We start from the raw sequence: 18,662 nt of genomic DNA, 5'->3' as shown, positions 1-18,662 counted from the left end.
CCTGTTAAATTAATACAGAACTATTGATCAGCTGAAGGAGAGGCACCACAACAAGAGAAAATGAGATGTGTCAATACAAAGGATGTGTTTATGGAGAAATGAATCACACAGAACACAAGGGCAGGAAGAAAAATACAATCCAGGTGATGAAAAAGCAAGGAGGATGCCTATGTTAATGCTGCTTTCTATCAGCAAGTGGGCAGAAGAGATTTCATGACAAGCACACAGCTCCCACTACAGAGTGGTCTGATTTCCCACAAGAGTGTCCCCTGTGGTCAGGAGAGGACTGAGGGCTGCTCTTCCTCACAAAGCTTTAAGCCATCACGACACACCAACAGCAGTGATAAATTGACTTGCCAACAGAAGCACATCAGCTTCGAAGCTGTCTACAGCAAGTCATAACAAAAGCATGAGAAATCCAGCTTGCTTTAACTCAAACCATTTTCGATTCATTATTAGTAACAACACTGTCCATCTTCAGAAGATGCAGAGTAGGCTTCCTACAGGAGAGGCCTTAGGGGGAAAAAAAGATGATCTAGCTATAACATCTTAAAATTAATTCCTTACATCTCTGCTTTTTAACTCCTCTCCGAAACAGAAAATTCAGACCTAGCAGAAATAACCATAAAACCATTCTCTGACTCTTTGCTGTAGTATTTATTTCACATGTGCACGGCAAACCTGAGCCCTGGCCTTACGTACCTGCTGTGAATATAGACAGACCCCAGAGACTTTCAAATCTGGCTGATAATCACAAATTTGTCTCAATTACATGTCAAACCTTTAACATGTTGCAGGTACCAGTACCCTAGCTCAGACAAAAAACAGATACACCATCACCACTTCCCTAAATTAAAGGCTAGGGTAGAGCTGTGTGCCTAAATAGCTATTACCATGATCTCATGGGGAAAGCAGCCAAAGTCCATGGAAACCACTTCACAACTGGGCACAATGCCCACTGCCTCTGTCCATTCTGCCTGCTAGACCTCAGCCTCGGACACCAACAAGACTTTCAAGTTAAACACTCAGTTGAAAGGACTCCCTAATGGCACAGATACTAACCTGGTGAGCAAGACTATTTCACAGATCCTGGCTCAAGTCCTGCTCCTGCAGCTGGTGATGCCCATTTCAGCTAGATGCTGCAGGCAGCCTCCATCCCTGGAAACTCAGGCCTGCAGCAGTTATTCAGAAGTTACTCATCAGATTCAGCATTATCTAGTCCCATCAGGCCTTTAAAATTAAATAAATTAAGATCAGCCTGAGGATTAGCTATGTGTTGAGAACAGAAGACCACAAAGTAGCTTATCTCATCCAGTACCTCAACTCAGGTAGCAACAGATGGGGACTGTGAGTCTTAAAATCTGCTCAGTTCAAGGCTGTACCTGACCTCCTGATTGCTTAAGGCTTTAAACATGAAAGCTGATGGCTATTTTTAGCATTAATTAGCTGAACTGTGGACACTTCTCTTATCCATATCCAACCCATAGGGCTCATCAAACCTGCTCCTCACCCCAAACATTTCACAAAGCCTGATGATTTTCTGCTTACATACACTCAAAAGCTGCAAGTACAACAGCATAAAGACTAAATGGCTGTTTCCCATTCACTCCACTGGATCTCTTTATCCTCAGTCCCGCACCTCCCCCTACTTCTAAGCAGCAATAATTGTTCACATTGTTTTGTTAAACCTCTTCCCTGAAAGCTTGCTATTCCCTCTGCCTCTTTTCTACCCAGGCCCTGGGAAGCTATCCTTCTAAAGGCTTTTGTCACCCCAGACCTTGCTTTAATTAGTCAATGCAGATTTCCAAATATCTACAGGCTTAGCGAAACAGCTCTTTCCCCAAAGCCTCCTTCTGCCACCATTAAGCAAGCCCACTCCCCGCGAGAATACCAAATTCTTTTTTCCACTACATTTTAAATTGCTGCCACTCCTCTGAGCAACCAAGGAGAAACTGTGCATGTGTGCAGCTGAAGACAAGGTGAATTAGTCACATCGCAGATGAAAAAAGGGACCCAATAATCATTCTGCTCACATGACAGAGATGCTTTTAGGAGAGTGAGGTGCTGATTTAATGCTCAGGCTCCCTTCTCTTGCTTAAACAGGCTTCAGTCCAACCCAGCAAGATATTTCCAACAAGAAGTCCTAAATTCCTCCATCTTCCAGTGGGGTTAGCAGCACTTCACAGATTTCTTTTTAATATGTCTGTCACTCCCACTGCACATGACATACTTCAGCATTGGTTCCCAGTAAGTAATAACAGTCTTTCTTGGTTTAGACCCATGGTCTGTGCTCACTGATGATGACAGAAACGTAACACGGGTCTGAGAACCACACGCTGGAGAAATGGGTCACCTTGCTGAAGAGTCACTTAACATCCTGACTTTGAAGGTGTTCCAAATATCATCTGCTTATGCTATGTAGGTTAAAATCAACTTGTGAATTTTTGGAAGGTGGCAAAAATAAAAATGAGAATTTTCATGCAACCAGGCAGCAGCAAATACAACATGGTTCCAGTTGTTGGCAAACTGGCCCAGTATCCCATGCCCCTTGAAAGGCAGCTGGAGAGCTTTCCCCCACAGCAAGATTCACCTCTTTTCACCCTTTGTGGTGTCTTGGTTAATCATCACCAACTTCATCCCTTTAACTGCACGCTTGTGAGGCAAAGTCACAAATGTCACATCCATGGGGGTGGGCAACAGACACAGCTGAAACAACACTAAAAAAGGTTTTGCAGTGTAGAAAATGGGAGTTGGGCACATGGGTGCATGCCCATGTGCTTCCATGAACGGCTGAAGGCAACAGCGAGACCAGGGAGAAAAATTAGTTTTAGTACACCCTGTCAGCTTAAAGGGATTTTCATAAAGACAATGCATGGGAGATTAAGGTCAGCTAACCCACTCCAATTAGTTATCATAAAGCCTTGGCAGCTTTACTCGAAGTTGTACACTCTTCTAGAAAGCTGCTGTATCTATCCTTATCTCACCTCTTCTACTTGCCTACCCTCTTCCCTCCATTCACCTCCTTGCTTCTTCTTCCAACAGACCCAGCGGGCAGGCTCTCTGCTAACCCTAAAACTTTCCTATCACTCAGCCATCCTGGTGCCACAAGACCACCACTGGCAGTCATTCATCACTGGGATGCTTTGAAACCATATTTGTTCTTCCTATGCATCATCAAGCCCTAGAAACAAACCAACTGATACCCAAGCAGAATTTGGAAGAGACCTGCCAGGGCAGTACATACAAGAGGTAGGAAGTCAGGTGAGATGGCTGAGACCCAAGACTGCTGGGGAGGTCCTGGCCCACCATAATGGGGAACAGGGAAGAAGCAAGGTTTGTAAACGGACTTTAAAAGAAGGCAGCAGTGGATAAAGAAATGAAGAACAAAAGGAACTTTTCAAATTGAAAAGGATGGCGGCTGGGGAGTAGTGAACGTGAAGCAAGCACCTTCCAGTTTGGCAGTCAGTTTCAATCCCACACATTGGTATGTTAGGAAGTACAGCCATTTAAAACCATGCTGGGCTTTTTGAAAGAAATGGCTTGCTGCTTCTTTGCCTGCCTGCCACCAGCACCATGCCATGGCAGCCACACATTTTCTACTCTGAGTCACCATCTCTGTTCAAACACCAGTTCACAATTAGGAAATTAAAATAGACCAGACAGGTGCCAAAGAACTTACCAAACCTGCTCAGCCCACAGATTCTCAAGCACACACACAGTGACAAGGCGTGTGTGCCATCACACCATGATTTTTTTTGGAGGTTGAATCTCCAAAATCTGAGTTTGGAGTACTCAAGAGGTTTAGAACTGCAGACCCTTCTGGAACTGCTCCTAGATGTAACCCACAACACAATAACGTCAGCATCATGACCCACTGCAGGGCTCAAGCTGCACTTTGTTCTGAATCTTGATTAACTGGTTCCTGAGCAAGTACCTGTAATGGCTTTCCTCTCTCCTTTCTCCAGCTTTGCTTGTGGGGACTCTGTGTAGCCACTGTGCTCCATGGGCTGTTCTGCCCTCTTCATTGCCGTGCCTTTGTAATTCATCTGAAGTTGGCTGGTGTACTTCTCATGCTGCAGGGACAAGCAACAGTTGTAGTTTGCCAGTATGATCTGTGTGCTAACCTACAGAAAACCTTCCCTGCAAATAGATCATGCAAAGGCAAACACTGTAGCTATGCTCTGCAACAGAAAGCAAGCACACCTGAGTAGAGGCTACAAAATACAGCAGAAATGCCAGCAGAGAGGCTTTCAAACTCCCCATTTGGAAGATTAAGTGACAATTCTAGTCCATGAGAAGGTCACTGTGACTTAGCTCTGCGAAATATTTAATTAGAAAACCTTTTAAGGAATAAACTGAGAAGAATCAGAACTTAGGTCATTTCTCACTCAGGATTCAAATCCTGAAATCGCCTTTGCTCTTAAAGCAACTTCATAAATTCTTTCAGGACAGTCATCTGCATTATCTCACTTTTTCAGGAAAGACAATTAAAATCCATTTTAATTATTTCTTGCCAAACCCTCTCCCCAGCTAGGAAAGTGCATTAAAACAGGCTCCACATAGTAAATGAGCTATTTAAAAGTGGGTTTACTACAAGTAAATTAATAAAAGGGTGTAGCCATCCAGATTACCCCTGAGTAAATTCAGTGAATCATTTTCTCAATTTCAGCTGCTATATTCCCCATCCCTCCAAGTCCTAAACATAGAACCAGGGTTAAGACAGTACCTGCTAGCCACACGGTGATGCTTGGCACCGACAGCCCAGTCCCTCAGCTGAACATAACAGCTTTCTTGCCTAGGGGAGGTTGCTTTTCTGCTTTAGATAAGAGGATGCTTGAATATTTTGTACCTGCTACTGAACTCTTTGTTTAAAAAGACACCTCACTCATAAGAAGACTGCTCAGTAAGTAAAAATTGCAAGCTCAAAGGCAAAAATTAGATGATACACAGGAATAAATTAAGCAAACTTAAGTCTGCTGGAAGAAGTATGATGGAGCTGGTCTAAAGCCACCGAGCTCAAGAAAAAGGCATCTGCTCCACTTCTGGGAGGGAAGAAGATCTGCTGTGCTTCATCCACAAGCTTATGTGGTGGCTGTTCTTTAATATGTTACAGCTTTAGTAACCTTTTCTGTTGGCAGTCATGAAGTCATCAATACCTTCATCTACATGTTAGCACAGGGATCAGAGCCAAGGTAACTGGGAAACGTATCTCTCCTCAAATTAAGGTTTTATTAAGTCCTCATCCAAGGAAAGCCCTACACTGTGGAGCATTTCACTGCTATGAAGAGTATTTTAATATTTTGGTCTGCTTGGCCACTACTAGAGCACTTAACTTTTTATTTTTTTTCTAAACGCACCTGCACCCAGACACCCTTACCTTTAATGCTTCTTCTGGGACTTTGTGTTGAATTTGTTCCAGGACGTACATGTTTGAATGTACAGCACTCATTAAGGAAATTACAAAGGAATTGGATGGACAGAGAAATCTAGCATTTAGTCATGGAAAGAAAACAAGATATAATATCAGAGAAGCTTACAACTTGCAGGGTACTAAAAGTTGCCTCTTCTATAACTCACCACGGACTTTGCCATGCATGTTTTGCAAGACAGCATGCAATCACATCTGCTGGCGAGACCCATGCTAACTGAGGGGCAGCAGATAAGGGGAGCAGGGCAGGAAAAACTCGAGGGAGCACTAGCAGCTCTGTGCAGGACCAGAGGGAGCAACCAGAACCCTGACTCAGCTCACACCCCACTCCTCTCTACCCAGCTGGCAGCTCCAGGCAGGTCACTCTCTCCCCATGGTATCCAGGCCAAGATGAGGCAATCTAGTGCGCTCCGGACAAGTGAACAGTAGAGTCCAGCTCCCTGCAGGGATGCCTGGCACTATCATGCTCTCTTGCCCTGACAAGGCCTTCCAGCTACTGCAGTTTCCTGGATGAAAAGTAAATCAGGTCATGAGCTGCTGTGACCTCTTTGGAACGGAGGCATTCAACATGATTGAGCCTAGGCAATAATCCTCAGCAACGCTGTGCAAAAAACAAAAATAAATAAAGGAAGCATATGGCAAAGTCAACATGAACAACCCAATCAGCGCAGCACAGAGCAAAGGGGAGGAAAAAGGAAAGATGGAAAACATTACACTAAAAATAAACCAAGTGATACTGGCATAGCAGGGAATCTGCACAGCCTGCATGTGAAACTGTAAATGGAAAAGAGGCAAACGCTTTCATGCAACAGCACACAGCTGACTCAGACACCTCAGGAGATGCTGCCAGCCACGCTGAGCTATGTGGTATGCACAGAAAACACTACTAAAGAGAGGCATTGAAGCAGCAAAGGAAAGGAAGAGTTTGTAACTGCCATACTAACTATGCTGAAGTAAATAGATAGCACTAAGATCTGCAATTCTTTATCATTTTCCTGTTGGTGGCAATAAATTCTACAATTCATAAATGCAGTCATTCATTTCACATGAGTATCAGTGTGAGGGCTGCAGGACTAAACTTCAACTCAGCTGCTTAGTACTCAGAACTGCTTTCTATAAAATGTTTAAACCTGTATCACAGCCATTAAAACCTACCCATGCTCTAGGCACTGGCTTATGCCTTCACTAGGCTAGAGTTCACAGCAAATCTTCTATGAGTTTGTCCACACATCTAAAGACCAGAAGATACATGACCAGCTACATCAAAAATACCTGCCAATTTGCAAAGCTAGAACTGAGGTTGCTGTGGGACTACAAGAGGCTTCATAACATGTGCACCGAGACACCACCTTTAATGACATGGTCCCAGATGACAGTGCTCTTCTGTCAGACAGCACTCAGTAAGGGGCTACTCAGTATCTCAGAATCCCCAGCATCACCACCATGTTCTCCTGTAACCCTCATCAGCTGCAAGTTGTTCAAATACCAATCTAAAGGCAAATAATCTGTCTCCCTTTCTTTTTTTTCTTTTTCCCTTTTTTTTTTTTTCAAGATTCAGCAATTACCTCACTTCTAAAAATCAGAAATACCACTGTGATGCAAGGATTTTTTTTTCATCTAAAATGGCAAGAGACAGAGCAAGACCAGAACCAAGAGTACAACCTTACACAAGGCCTAGAAAACCTTTTCCAGCAGATCCAGGACTGCACACACATCAATTTAAGCATCCCTGCTGCAACTGTGAGTGCTCCTGCACTGTCAGTGGTTAGAGCTGAGGTGCCCAGATCATTTGAAGACCAGGGAGGCTCAGTCTCCTCTTAGTGCCCCAGCTATCTGGACTCCAGCAAGGTTGGATGTATTTCAAGGGCTCCAGAATGGCCAAGCACAAACTGCTTGGCAGCAGAATGTGGCCCTGGGGTCAAGGATGCACAAAAGTTTTCTAGCCAAACATCTCCCCCCACCCAGTGGTAAAACTTCAGTCTCTGCCTCTATTCTGAGAAATGTCTGGACTGTTTTTAAGTGAAATTTCACCACAAAAAAAGAAACCTGGAGAAGATACTTGCTACTTCTAAATTCAGCCTGAGTGGGTAAAGTTTAGCAGATAGAATAAACTGAAAAAAAGGGAACAAAAAAAGTATTAGATTACATGAAAAGGCAGCAACAGGAGCCTCTACTTACCGCAGTAGCTCTGCAGGCTCAGAATGAAACATCTATGCTTACATCCAGTCATACAGCCCCATCAGTATAAAAAGGAAAGGGACGAAGGCAAAGGTGCTTTAGCAGACACTAGCAGAATTTCTCTGTAAACAAAGTAGTAACTGCAGCCCAGCCTCCCTGAATAAAGGGGAAATCTGCTGGTGCAAAAGAGAGATTTGCTCTTGTATTTTGTGGCAAAAGCAATTTTTCATGGGCAAACTTCAGCTGATAAAGAGTCAGGAGCCTGACCACAAGCCCCAGAGCTAAATGCTGAAAACCTGCAAATTGTCTGAAAGCAAGCGTTTGGGTGAAATGATTGACAAAAACACACAAGTGGGATTAAAAAAAAAAAATAGGAAGATGTTAATTCATACAAAACATATGGAATATATTTGTTCCCCAACTTGTACCAGTTACAGCTGCCACACAGAGACCGAAGAGGCAACTCCATAGTCACTACTGCCAGTTCGAGCCCTGGTTCAAAGTCCAGTGAGTCATCATGATTAGTATGCTTTGAATCAGGTCCATGGTGGAGAAACAAAAGTTTATGAGCCATCCAAAGGCTCCAGGAGGGAAAATAAACACCCTTATTCATTAGTCACAATTAGCACTGTTAACTTCCCATAGAGCAAACAGCAAAAACCCAGTCAGAGATAGTGTCCCACTCCCTCTTCAGATGAGAAGGATATCATAGCCGAAGCGAATGACATCATTCAGTTTTAGGGTGATGTACTTCTGGTCAGGAATTCTCATGTCATTGACGAATGTCTGCAGGAAAGAAGCACAGGAATAGTTTTTGACTGAGGGTATCAAGGTGATGCATCCCAAATACACAGGGCTCCTGGAGGGCACCAAGGTCCATCTGTTCACCACACTGCACACACTCAGGGTGCACTAGCACAAAGTCAGCCAGGCGAGGAGCTAAGCTCCCTGCAAAAATCCACACTTGCAAGTAGCTGCCATGGGCAAGTTAGAGCAGCCCAATTATGCTTCAAAGCAAGGCACTCTGGCAGGATCTCTAGGGAAAGTCACCTTAGTACCAACTGCAAATGAAATTTTAGTCCCCAACTTAAACAGGTAAATGAGGTGCCTGCAGTTAGGAACTTCAGATGCTCTCAGCTCTCCTCAGCCCTCCACGTCCAACAAGAGCAGCAAACGGTGCCACTCATACTCTAATTACTGAGCTGGGAACCAGCTTTCTGCTGGATGTCAGACAACACTGGTGTCAGCTGCAAGGCCTGATAATCTAACGAGCAAAACCTGTCATAGAGGAAGGGGAAAATGAAAATGCACAAAAAAAAAAAGCATTTGCAGTAGCAACACCATGATGTCTGAGGCCACTTTGTCCAAGACATCATATGTCAGTATAATAGGCCCCTCGCATAAAACATTCACACGCTCATTTTTCCCATGCTCCAGACAGTTCATTGAGGCTCAAAGAAGTTAAGTTATCCTCAGAAAGGTACAAGAAATGTATTTCATAGCTGTGAACAAATGTCTGGGATGTCTCAGATGCCTTTTTTCCTGGGGACCCCATAAGGAGCAATTCTCACAGAACAGTGGAGGAACAAATCAAGCACTCATGGTCATCTTCCACAAATAAACCCACACGCTTTTGTAATAACCAGGGCCATATAAAAACAAAAATAAATCAGGAACTCAGTTGAAGAAGTACCAGCATGCTGACAGCGATCAGGCTCCCAGTTACAGCCAGGGCAGTCAGAGACACCAGGAGTTTCTCTACCTCACAAGGTGGGATTCACTCAGTCTCACAGATCAGGAACCCACTGCTGGCTCTTCGCAGCCTCAATGCAAATGCAGCTATGCTCGAATGAATCAAAATTATGCTAGAAAATGTATTTACAGGCTTTCACCACTGAGGCACAGTCTTCTTCTGCCTTCTCACCTCAGCCAAGCCAAATATCCATGATAAGACCAAGTATTAACCACAAGGGAAAAACAAATGCTAGAGCAGGAAACTAGAACTTCAGCAGACAACAACCCCCAGCTTCCTGGCAATTTACGGAAGAGCTGAGTGAAAGGCCTGTAATTTCAGAATAAAAGCAGTGAAGCTGGTTAAAAGGCAAGGAATTCCAATTTCCATGAATTTTTATAATATTTAAAAATCCCAGAAGAGTCACATCTGGAGCAAGAATAATTATTTAGTGAATTTTCTGCAAAACAAACGTCTGCAAGAAAACCCATTTTGATGTCATTACCTAATCATCTGTGGTTACTTCAAATAAAATAAGCCAAGCAAACTGCTTATTGCAGACAGAAATGCTACCTTCAAAACCCAAAGACCCTTAACAGACTGAAGAATCAGCTGAACATTATAATAGAAACAATATAAAACATTTCAACAGTTAATACAAACCAGATTATCCAGCAAAGCCATATAATGCTCTGTTGAAAAGCCATAAAGTAAACCGAAAATAAAAGCAAATTCTGCAAGTGGAATTAAAAATCTAGGTCCTCAAAAGCAATTTCTTTAGTTTCAGGGGGAAAACAAGGTTTTGATGAAAATTTTCAAATAAGGACTTATGTTTCTTTCATGCTAAAGAAATTCAGTTTGGCCCCAACAGTCTTCTCCAGCAGAAGTGTGTCTGACCAGCTGCAGAAGGCAGGCACTGCTGAAACTGTTTTTACTCCACTGCCCCTCAGAGCACAAGTCAACCCCTAAAATCTTGTAAACTCATATGAATATAGAAAAGAATTAGTGGTACAATCCTTCCCTTATTTGCAAGCAGAGTTTTCAGCTGCTATTTTGCCACCAGGCGTTAAATACAACAGGTTTTGAACCACAGATCCAACCAGAGCCCAGACCAGTTACTGAAAACATTCCCATCTCAGCACGGCTCTGCACCTTCAGCTGTAAGGTTGAGAAGGAATAGCACTCATTCTTGCTGTTTCCAGATGCCAGAAGCAGCAGAACACTTGAGATCTGCTTTAGCCACTGTTTTTTTACAAGTTTCTGGGATTGTCTTGTGGTTGTGATGGTGGAGGGTTTCTGTTTCTAAGCCCAAAACAATGATTGCAGAAAAACCCCTGCTGGGAAGACAATTATGTGAATCCAGCTTAGACCTGCTCCAGCAGAGGAATTGCTCTGCTGGTATAAAGAAACAGCCAAAGAAGAGGCATGCCATGAAATTAGGACAGATTTAACTACAATGGTATATTAAAAAAACACAGAATGCAGGTGGGCAGACAAAGCCCTGCCTAACTGCTTAACACCACTGGTGTGAATTGGGACCAGAACAAGGGTTAAGATTCAGGCAGGCTCAGCTCCCTGTTCTGGGGTCACATTACCCCTTGGTCTTCACACAGACTAGGCTCAAGGAATGCAAAAGAGCAACTTTGATTGGGGGAAAAAAAAAAAAAAAAGAAAAGGAGAGAAAGAAAAGGTGGTTTTAAATAGTTTCTCCCCAAAGAAATTAAATGTCTCATCATCCCATAAATCACTGCATGCACTGACAACTGAATTGCTAGGTCACCCTGCTCATGCTGAACAGCTGCTCCAGAATCTTTCCCAGTTCAATGTTAACATCCCCAAAATTAGACTAAATTTATTTCCTCCTCTTCTGCAAAGAGCTCTGTGATTTTATGAGCCCTGAATCATTCTGCAAGGACACCAGAAGAAATGGAAAAAGAAATACAAAATGCACCAAAGCTTTTCTCTTCTAAGATGAGGTGCTACATGACTTTCATCTCAGGCTTTGCAAATAATTATGTACATTTAGCTTAACTCACATGAACAGTTCCAGTGACCCAAAAGGGTCTAACAGTAGAATTAAGTGCACAAGGACTTGCAGACTCAGCATGGTGCATGTTTGCTTTCATAATCCAGGAGGTTTACTACTTACGCCATTTAAACTCCCAAGATCCTTCACCCAGTGCTCATCTTTCTCCTTGTCATAGTTGATCACAGCATGCTGCTTATCGACACTGCGGGACTGGCAATGAAAACATAATGAATGTGAGACTGGTCACACATAAGACACAGTGTTAATCAAAGCAACATTTTGACATTAAACTAATTTGATATGGCGTACAGGGAGAAAAGGGAAAAGAAGGAAGGATTAAATATTATTTGCTACTACAAACAACAAAGGATAAACAGTAAATGCTTCCATGGTTGTTTAAATGGTTCAACTTAAAAAGAGAGAGGAAAAAAAAAACCCACAAAAAAATTACTGAAGGCTGTCAAGACTACGCTATAATTTCAATGAATTATATCAATACACACTGAAAATAAAACCAGCCAAATGGAAAGCCTGGGGCAGGATCTCAGTCAGTGTGAACTAGAAGAGCTTCATTTTTCACCAGCCAAAGCTGGTGGCCTCATCACTAGGGACATTCCTATTCGGGATGATTAATTCCTATTTCAAGGAAAGATAAACCACTTTCTTAAGTTACAACAATGTATTCTCTTCCCAGGATTATGTCCCAGATTTGATTTAAATTCTAGGATGTTTTCCAAGTTGAAAGGAAGTTAGTAAACTTGCAATAAGAAAGAAAGCAACTCCAGGAAAATTCAAATTTAAGGCTAGGTTTGAGAACACTGAACTGGACAGTGATTTGGTGCCATTGGCTTTGCCACAATGCACAAGTAATAAGCGCACTTTATCTTCAGAACAGAGAATGACACTTCGGCAAGAATGGTCTCAGACTTCTGAGGAAGAACTGTTAGATCAAAACCTCTAAATAATTTTGAAATATGTTGTGTTACAGCTTTAAAGACACCAGACTGTCTGTATTTAGATCTGCCTCTCATAACTTGAATTCTTGCTGCAGTTGACCTCAACCAGTCACTGGAACCACTTACTCCATCAGCACGCACACATGACACTGAGACCTCCCTGGTATCTTGGGCCAGAGGAGGGTAGGACATCCTACCAGAGCAGGGAGACCAGCCAGGCTCTAAATCAGCAAATCCTCCTCTTCCTGGGCATTGACCAACACGTTCTTGGTGAAAGTACTTCCCTTTTCCCCAAGTATAAATGCACTAGTTTCCACAGCACTGCTCTCAGCAAGCCATTATCTACTTCCTTGCAAGCATGTTGAGGCAAAGATCGTTTCAGGGGAATTCCTTAGTGAAGATACAGAGGTTTTGCTGGACAAACTGCTACCATTTGCAGGAATTTCTTCTGCCTCTGCCAACATCAAGCACACTGTTAATATCCCAATAACTGATAAATGTCACTTTATTCCCCTGCAAAGCATACGTCAGCCCAGGAGACCTGTCCTCCAGAATAACCCCAAAGTACTAGTATGAAGAAAGCATGCACTTGGCCAGAAGACGGCTCTTCCACCTTGTGACATCCCTCACACCATTCAAGATATGCCACCACAAGCAGAGGCAGCGAGGAGAAGGGCAGGTGACTCCAAGCCTCCAGCTGCCTCACTAATACAGTTACTTAGCACTGCTGAATTTGCAAGGTGTCAGCTCACATAAGTCCCTGATGAAAAATGAGGCAGCACTCGACACTCTGCTGCTGCTCAGACACCAAATGCTCCCCAAAGAAACAGAGGCAGAGACAATGTGGTTGGGGACACCCCACTTGCATCTCCTGCTACACCAAGCCCTAAACACGGAAAGTGAAGCACAGAAAGGCCCCCCAGGAGGCACACACAAATCTCTTGCCCTCATGCAATAATCACCACACTTGGTGTCTGACCCTGACCTTGATGTAGGGCAGGTCTTGAGTGTTTGCAGTGAGAAACTATTGCTTCTCTCTGTTACTGTTCACATTAGGTGAAGCACCTCAGTTCAGTCTGCAATCGCCGAAGTGGCTGTGGCAGGTATGTGCATCATAAGGTAACAACTGTCCAGGCAAGGATGGTTGAGGGATGCTGCCCAGGACCTGCACCTTGGCACATGGTCCTGACGACAAGGAACATCTCCAGCCACAGCCTCATGTGTAACAGCACCCGATGCTACAAGAATTGGGGTTGTACCTGACCTGCCATACAGAGGCATAAATGTACTACCTTTCACTCTGATGGACTCAAAGATAAACATGCACACAGGTCCTGCCTGCACAGGACAGATGCAAGGTCTTCCCCAGTTCCTGTGCTACCCAAAATTGTAGACACCGCTGTTCCCAATGAGACGTAAGGGAACATGGATTAACTGGTGCAGCAATGTTTGCTTTAGCTTTTTACAGCATGTCATAGAGACTCCTTTAAAAATGAACAGATTTTAAAGGCAGAACAATCCCTCTAGACCCCCCCTTTCAATGGCAGAAAGGCTTCCACCCCAAAAAACTAATACAGACAAAAAATTAGGGTAGATTTTATCTGGTATCTGATTTTAAATGAATCACAGGACATTTAAAAGAGGGTTTATTTCTGTGAACCAGCTGTCTCCCAGAAATTCAGTTTGCCCTGCATCTGACCCTGATGCAAGTCAGCATTGCCTCTGGGGTGCTGTATTTTACAATAGCTGACTACAGCTACTCAAGGGTCCCAAACCAAACAACAGTCATCACAGGGGAGCAAAGACGTGTTCCAGCAGCATGATATAACCCCACATAAAAGCTGGAAGAGGTCACCAAAAGAACCAATTTATGCCCAATTCTAAGGAAGCTGCAGCTGTGTTCAAGACAGCCCTTTGCAAAAGGAGTCAAATTGATATGCAAAATCTGACCCCCAGTCTTGATACAACCTCTCAGCATCTCTTTAAAGAACACACGAGGAACACGGCAAACTGTTACACAAACCACACTTCCGTGAAATATCATTCTTTTGTAGACAGAGAGGAATTTTCTCAGTTTTGTTTATGTTAAACTAGCAAACATCACAGGAACTGGCAGCAGGAGTTCCTAAGGGCTTGTCTCCAAGGAAACTCATCTTAAAATAACTAAACTAACACCTTATTTATTTTGATGCAGACTTGCCAAAGGTCACTCTTACTTGAGAACTGAGGTGTGGTTTATTTCAACATCAGTTACATTTAACATAAACTGCTCTTGTGTACAGTGACAGTAGCAACCCAGTGCCTGATTAGGCTTTTGTTCTCAGAGAGGAGCAGACTGCCTCAATCCCACTTCCAAAGACTAACTGGTTTTCAGACTGGTAACAGCTGAGAGCTTGAGAACAGTCCTATGGAAGCCACTTCAGCCCAGCAGATCAGTGGTTTCTAATGCATGACCCACCTGAATCACAGAAAGTGATTTAAGAAGCCCGAGTCGACACATTACAGAGCAGGCCATGGGTGCAGAGCTCCCAACAGTCTGCAACTCCACTGGCAAGATTTTAGGCATCTATAAATTGAAAAGCTGCAATTAAGTCGACTAGTGGATGAGCCAACCAGGAGAGGAGCGCTGCTGGATCTCATCCTCACTAACAAGGAGGGTCTGGTCGAAGCAGTAAAGGTTGAGGGCTTCCTTGGTTGCAGCAACCACGAGATGGTGGAATTCAGGATCTTTTGTGGTAGGACCAGTACAATAGCAAGTCAAACTGCAACCCTGGACTTTAGCAGGGCAAACTTTGGCCTTTTCAAGCAATTGCTAGGGGAAATCCCATGGGCAAGGCTGCTTGAAGGTAAAGGGGCCCAAGATAGTTGGTTGACATTCAAGGATTGCTTATTCTGAGCTCAAGATCAGAGCATCCCGACACGTAGGAAGTCAAGGAAGAGGGCCAGGAGACCTGCGTGGCTAAATAAGGAACTGCTGGGTATGCTCAAGTGGAAGAGGAGAGTTTACAGGTAATGGAAGGAGGGGCTGGCCACTTGGGAGGAATATAAGGCTGCTGCTAGAGGATGTAGGAAGGCAGCTAGGATGGCTAAGGTCTCCTTAGAATTAAATCTGGCAAGTGGGGTCAAGGACAGCAGAAAGAGCTTTTTCAAATACATGGCTGATAAAACTAACACCAGAGGCAAGGTTGGCCCACTGGTGAATGGGATGGGTGCCCTGGTGACAGAAGATACAGAGATGGCAGAGTTATTGAATGCCTTCTTTGTCTCTGTCTACTCTGCTGGAGGCAGTCCTGAAGAGCCCTGTACTTCTGAGACCTCAGATGAAGTCAGGTCAAGGGAGCAGTCTGCCTTTAGTCGATGAGGAATGGGTTAGAGACCAGTTGAGCAATCTGGACATCCATAAATCCATGGGTCCAGATGGGATGCACCCGCGGGTGCTGAGGGAACTGGCGGAAGTCATTGCTAGACCACTCTCCATCATCTTTACCAAGTCTTGGGAAATGGGAGAGGTGCCTGAGGACTGGAGGAAAGCAAATGTCACTCCAGTCTTCAAAAAGGGCAAGAAGGAGGACCCAGGTAACTATAGACCGGTCAGCCTCACCTCCATCCCTGGGAAAGTGATGGAACACCTTATCCTTGGTGCCATCTTAAGGCATATCAAGGATAAGAGGGTTATGAGGGGCAGTCAACATGGCTTTACCAAGGGGAAGTCATGCTTGACCAACCTCATAGCCTTTTATGAGGAAATAACACGGTGGATGGATGATGGCAGAGCGGTGGATGTGGTCTACCTTGACTTCAGCAAAGCGTTTGACACAGTCTCCCACAGCATCCTCATAGCTAAACTGAGGAAGTGTGGTCTGAATTATCAGGTGGTGAGGTGGACTGTGAACTGGCTGAAGGAGAGAAGCCAGAGAGTTGTAGTCTATGGGGCGGAGTCTAGTTGGAGGCTTGTATCTAGTGGAGTGCCTCAAGGGTCAGTATTGGGACCAGTATTATTTAATATATTCATCAATGATTTAGATGAGGGAATTGAGTGTACTATCAGCAAGTTTGCTGATGACACTAAGCTGGGAGGAGTGGCTGACACGCCAGAAGGCTGTGCTGCCATCCAGCGAGACCTGGACAGGCTAGAGAGTTGGGCAGGGAATAACTTGATGAAATATAACAAGGGAAAGTGTAGAGTCCTGCATCTGGGCAGGAACAACCCCAGGTTCCAGTATAGGTTGGGGAACTACCTGTTAGAGAGTAGTGTAGGGGAGAGGGACCTGGGGGTCCTAGTGGATGGCAGGATGACCATGAGCCAACACTGTGCCCTTGTGGCCAAGAAGGCCAATGGCATCCTGGGGTGTATTAGAAGGGGGGTGGTCAGTAGGTCGAGAGAGGTCCTCCTCCCCCTCTACTCTGCCCTGGTGAGACCGCATCTGGAATATTGTGTCCAGTTCTGGGCCCCTCAGTTCAAGAAGGACAGGGATCTGCTGGAGAGAGTCCAGTGCAGGGCAACTAAGATGATTAAGGGAGTGGAGCATCTCCCTTATGAGGAAAGGCTGAGGGAGCTGGGTCTCTATAGTTTGGAGAAGAGGAGACTGAGGGGTGACCTTATTAGTGTATATAAATATATAAAGGGGGAGTGTCACGAGGATGGAGCCAGGCTCTTCTCAGTGGCAAACAATGATAGGACAAGGGGTAATGGGTACAAACTGGAACACAAGAGGTTCCACTTAAACTTGAGAAGAAACTTCTTCTCAGTGAGGGTGACAGAACACTGGAACAGGCTGCCCAGGGGGGTTGTGGAGTCTCCTTCTCTGGAGACATTCAAAACCCGCCTGGACACATTCCTGTGTAATCTTATCTAGGTGTTCCTGCTCTGGCAGGGGGATTGAACTAGATGATCTTTTGAGGTCCCTTCCAATCTCTACCATACTGTGATACTGTGAATCACGAATATAAGGGGACTCCCTAGGTCAAAATGCACACTTGCATCAAATACTGAGCCTTGCTTATGATCAAGCATGATGGGGCTTTGAGCAACCTGGTCTAGTGGAAGGTGTCTCTGCCCAAGGCAGGGGATTGGAGCTAAATTATCTTTAAGATCCTTTCCAACCCTTCTAATCACAACCTCCACAACAAAAGGCAAGGCTGAGCCATCTATTGGGAGTGGACACAGCGGCGCAAGCTGAAAAAAAATGTATTTTCTAATCAAGTGTTAAAAAAACCCTGAAGTGCTTATATCCAATTGCAAAAGCAAAAAATAAACAGCCCCTAGCAGTTAATTTGTTTCACCAGAAAAGCACTTGTGATGGGATGAGCAGCACTCCTGAGCTATGGCAAGGATCACTGAGATTCTGCTTGGATCTGAACAACAAAACCAGAGCTGAATGAAATTCAACAAGGGCAAGTGTAGAGTCTTGCATCTGGGGAAGAACAATCCCATGTACCATTACAGGTTGGGGGTTGACCTGCTGGAAAGTAGTGAAGGGGAAAGGGACCTGGGGTCCTGGTGGATAGGAGGATGACCATGAGCCAGCAATGTGCCCTTGTGGTCAAGAAGGCCAATGGCATCCTAGGGTGTATTAGAAGGGGGGTGGTCAGTAGGTCAAGAGAGGTTCTCCTCCCCCTCTACTCTGCCCTGGTGAGACCGCATCTGGAATATTGTGTCCAGTTCTGGGCCCCTCAGTTCAAGAAGGACAGGGACCTGCTGGAGAGAGTCCAGCGCAGAGCCACAAAGATGATTAAGGGAGTGGAGCATCTCCCTTATGAGGAGAGGCTGAGGGAGCTGGGTCTCTTTAGCTTGGAGGAGACTGAGGGGTGACCTCATCAATGTTTACAAATATGTAAAGGGTGAGTGTCAGGATGATGGAGCTAGGCTTTTCTCAGTGATGTCCAGTGATAGGACAAGGAGTAATGGGTGTAAACTGGAGCATAAGAGGTTCCATGTGAACATCAGGGAAAACTTCTTTACTGTGAGAGTGACAGAGCACTGGAACAGGTTGCCCAGGGGGGTTGTGGAGCCTCCTGCGTTGGAGATATTCAAGGCCCGGTTGGACAAGTTCCTGTGTGAGGTACTCTAGGTTACCCTGCTCTTGCAGGGGGGTTGGACTAGATGATCTTTTGAGGTCCCTTCCAACCCTTGGGATTCTGTGATTCTGTGAAGCGCCTCAGATGACACTGAGGAGAAAAGAAGACAAGGAAGAGAGATGTCCACCTAAGCACTAGTGATTTTCAGGCAAGAAATAAGGGTACACTCTAAGAGGCTGGGAATGAGGGAAGAACACAGCATTCTCACCATGTCCCAACACTGGACCATTTATCAAATGAAAACAACTCTCAGGAAAACAC

At 44.5% G+C, this 18,662-nt stretch overlaps 1 protein-coding gene across 1 annotated transcript in view; it reads right to left on the bottom strand.

Moving 5' to 3' along the window:
* The window catches only part of CEP170B (centrosomal protein 170B), a 38,517-nt gene extending 30,125 nt beyond the window's left edge, over nt 1-8,392 (bottom strand). The window contains exons 1-3 of the mRNA XM_080619156.1: nt 8,314-8,392; nt 5,378-5,436; nt 3,935-4,073 (exon numbers count right to left, since the gene is read on the bottom strand). Coding sequence (XP_080475282.1) covers nt 3,935-4,073; nt 5,378-5,436; nt 8,314-8,377 — 262 coding nt within the window. The 5' untranslated portion in view covers nt 8,378-8,392. The remainder of the gene's footprint in view (nt 1-3,934; nt 4,074-5,377; nt 5,437-8,313) is intronic.
* Between the last annotated feature and the right edge of the window lie 10,270 nt (nt 8,393-18,662).

Source organism: Psittacula echo, assembly GCF_963264785.1.
Source record: "Psittacula echo genome assembly, chromosome: 5".
Classification (NCBI taxonomy): domain Eukaryota; kingdom Metazoa; phylum Chordata; class Aves; order Psittaciformes; family Psittacidae; genus Psittacula; species Psittacula echo.
The sequence above is the reverse complement of the archived record's forward strand: the minus strand, read 5'-3'. Positions and strand labels throughout refer to the sequence as shown.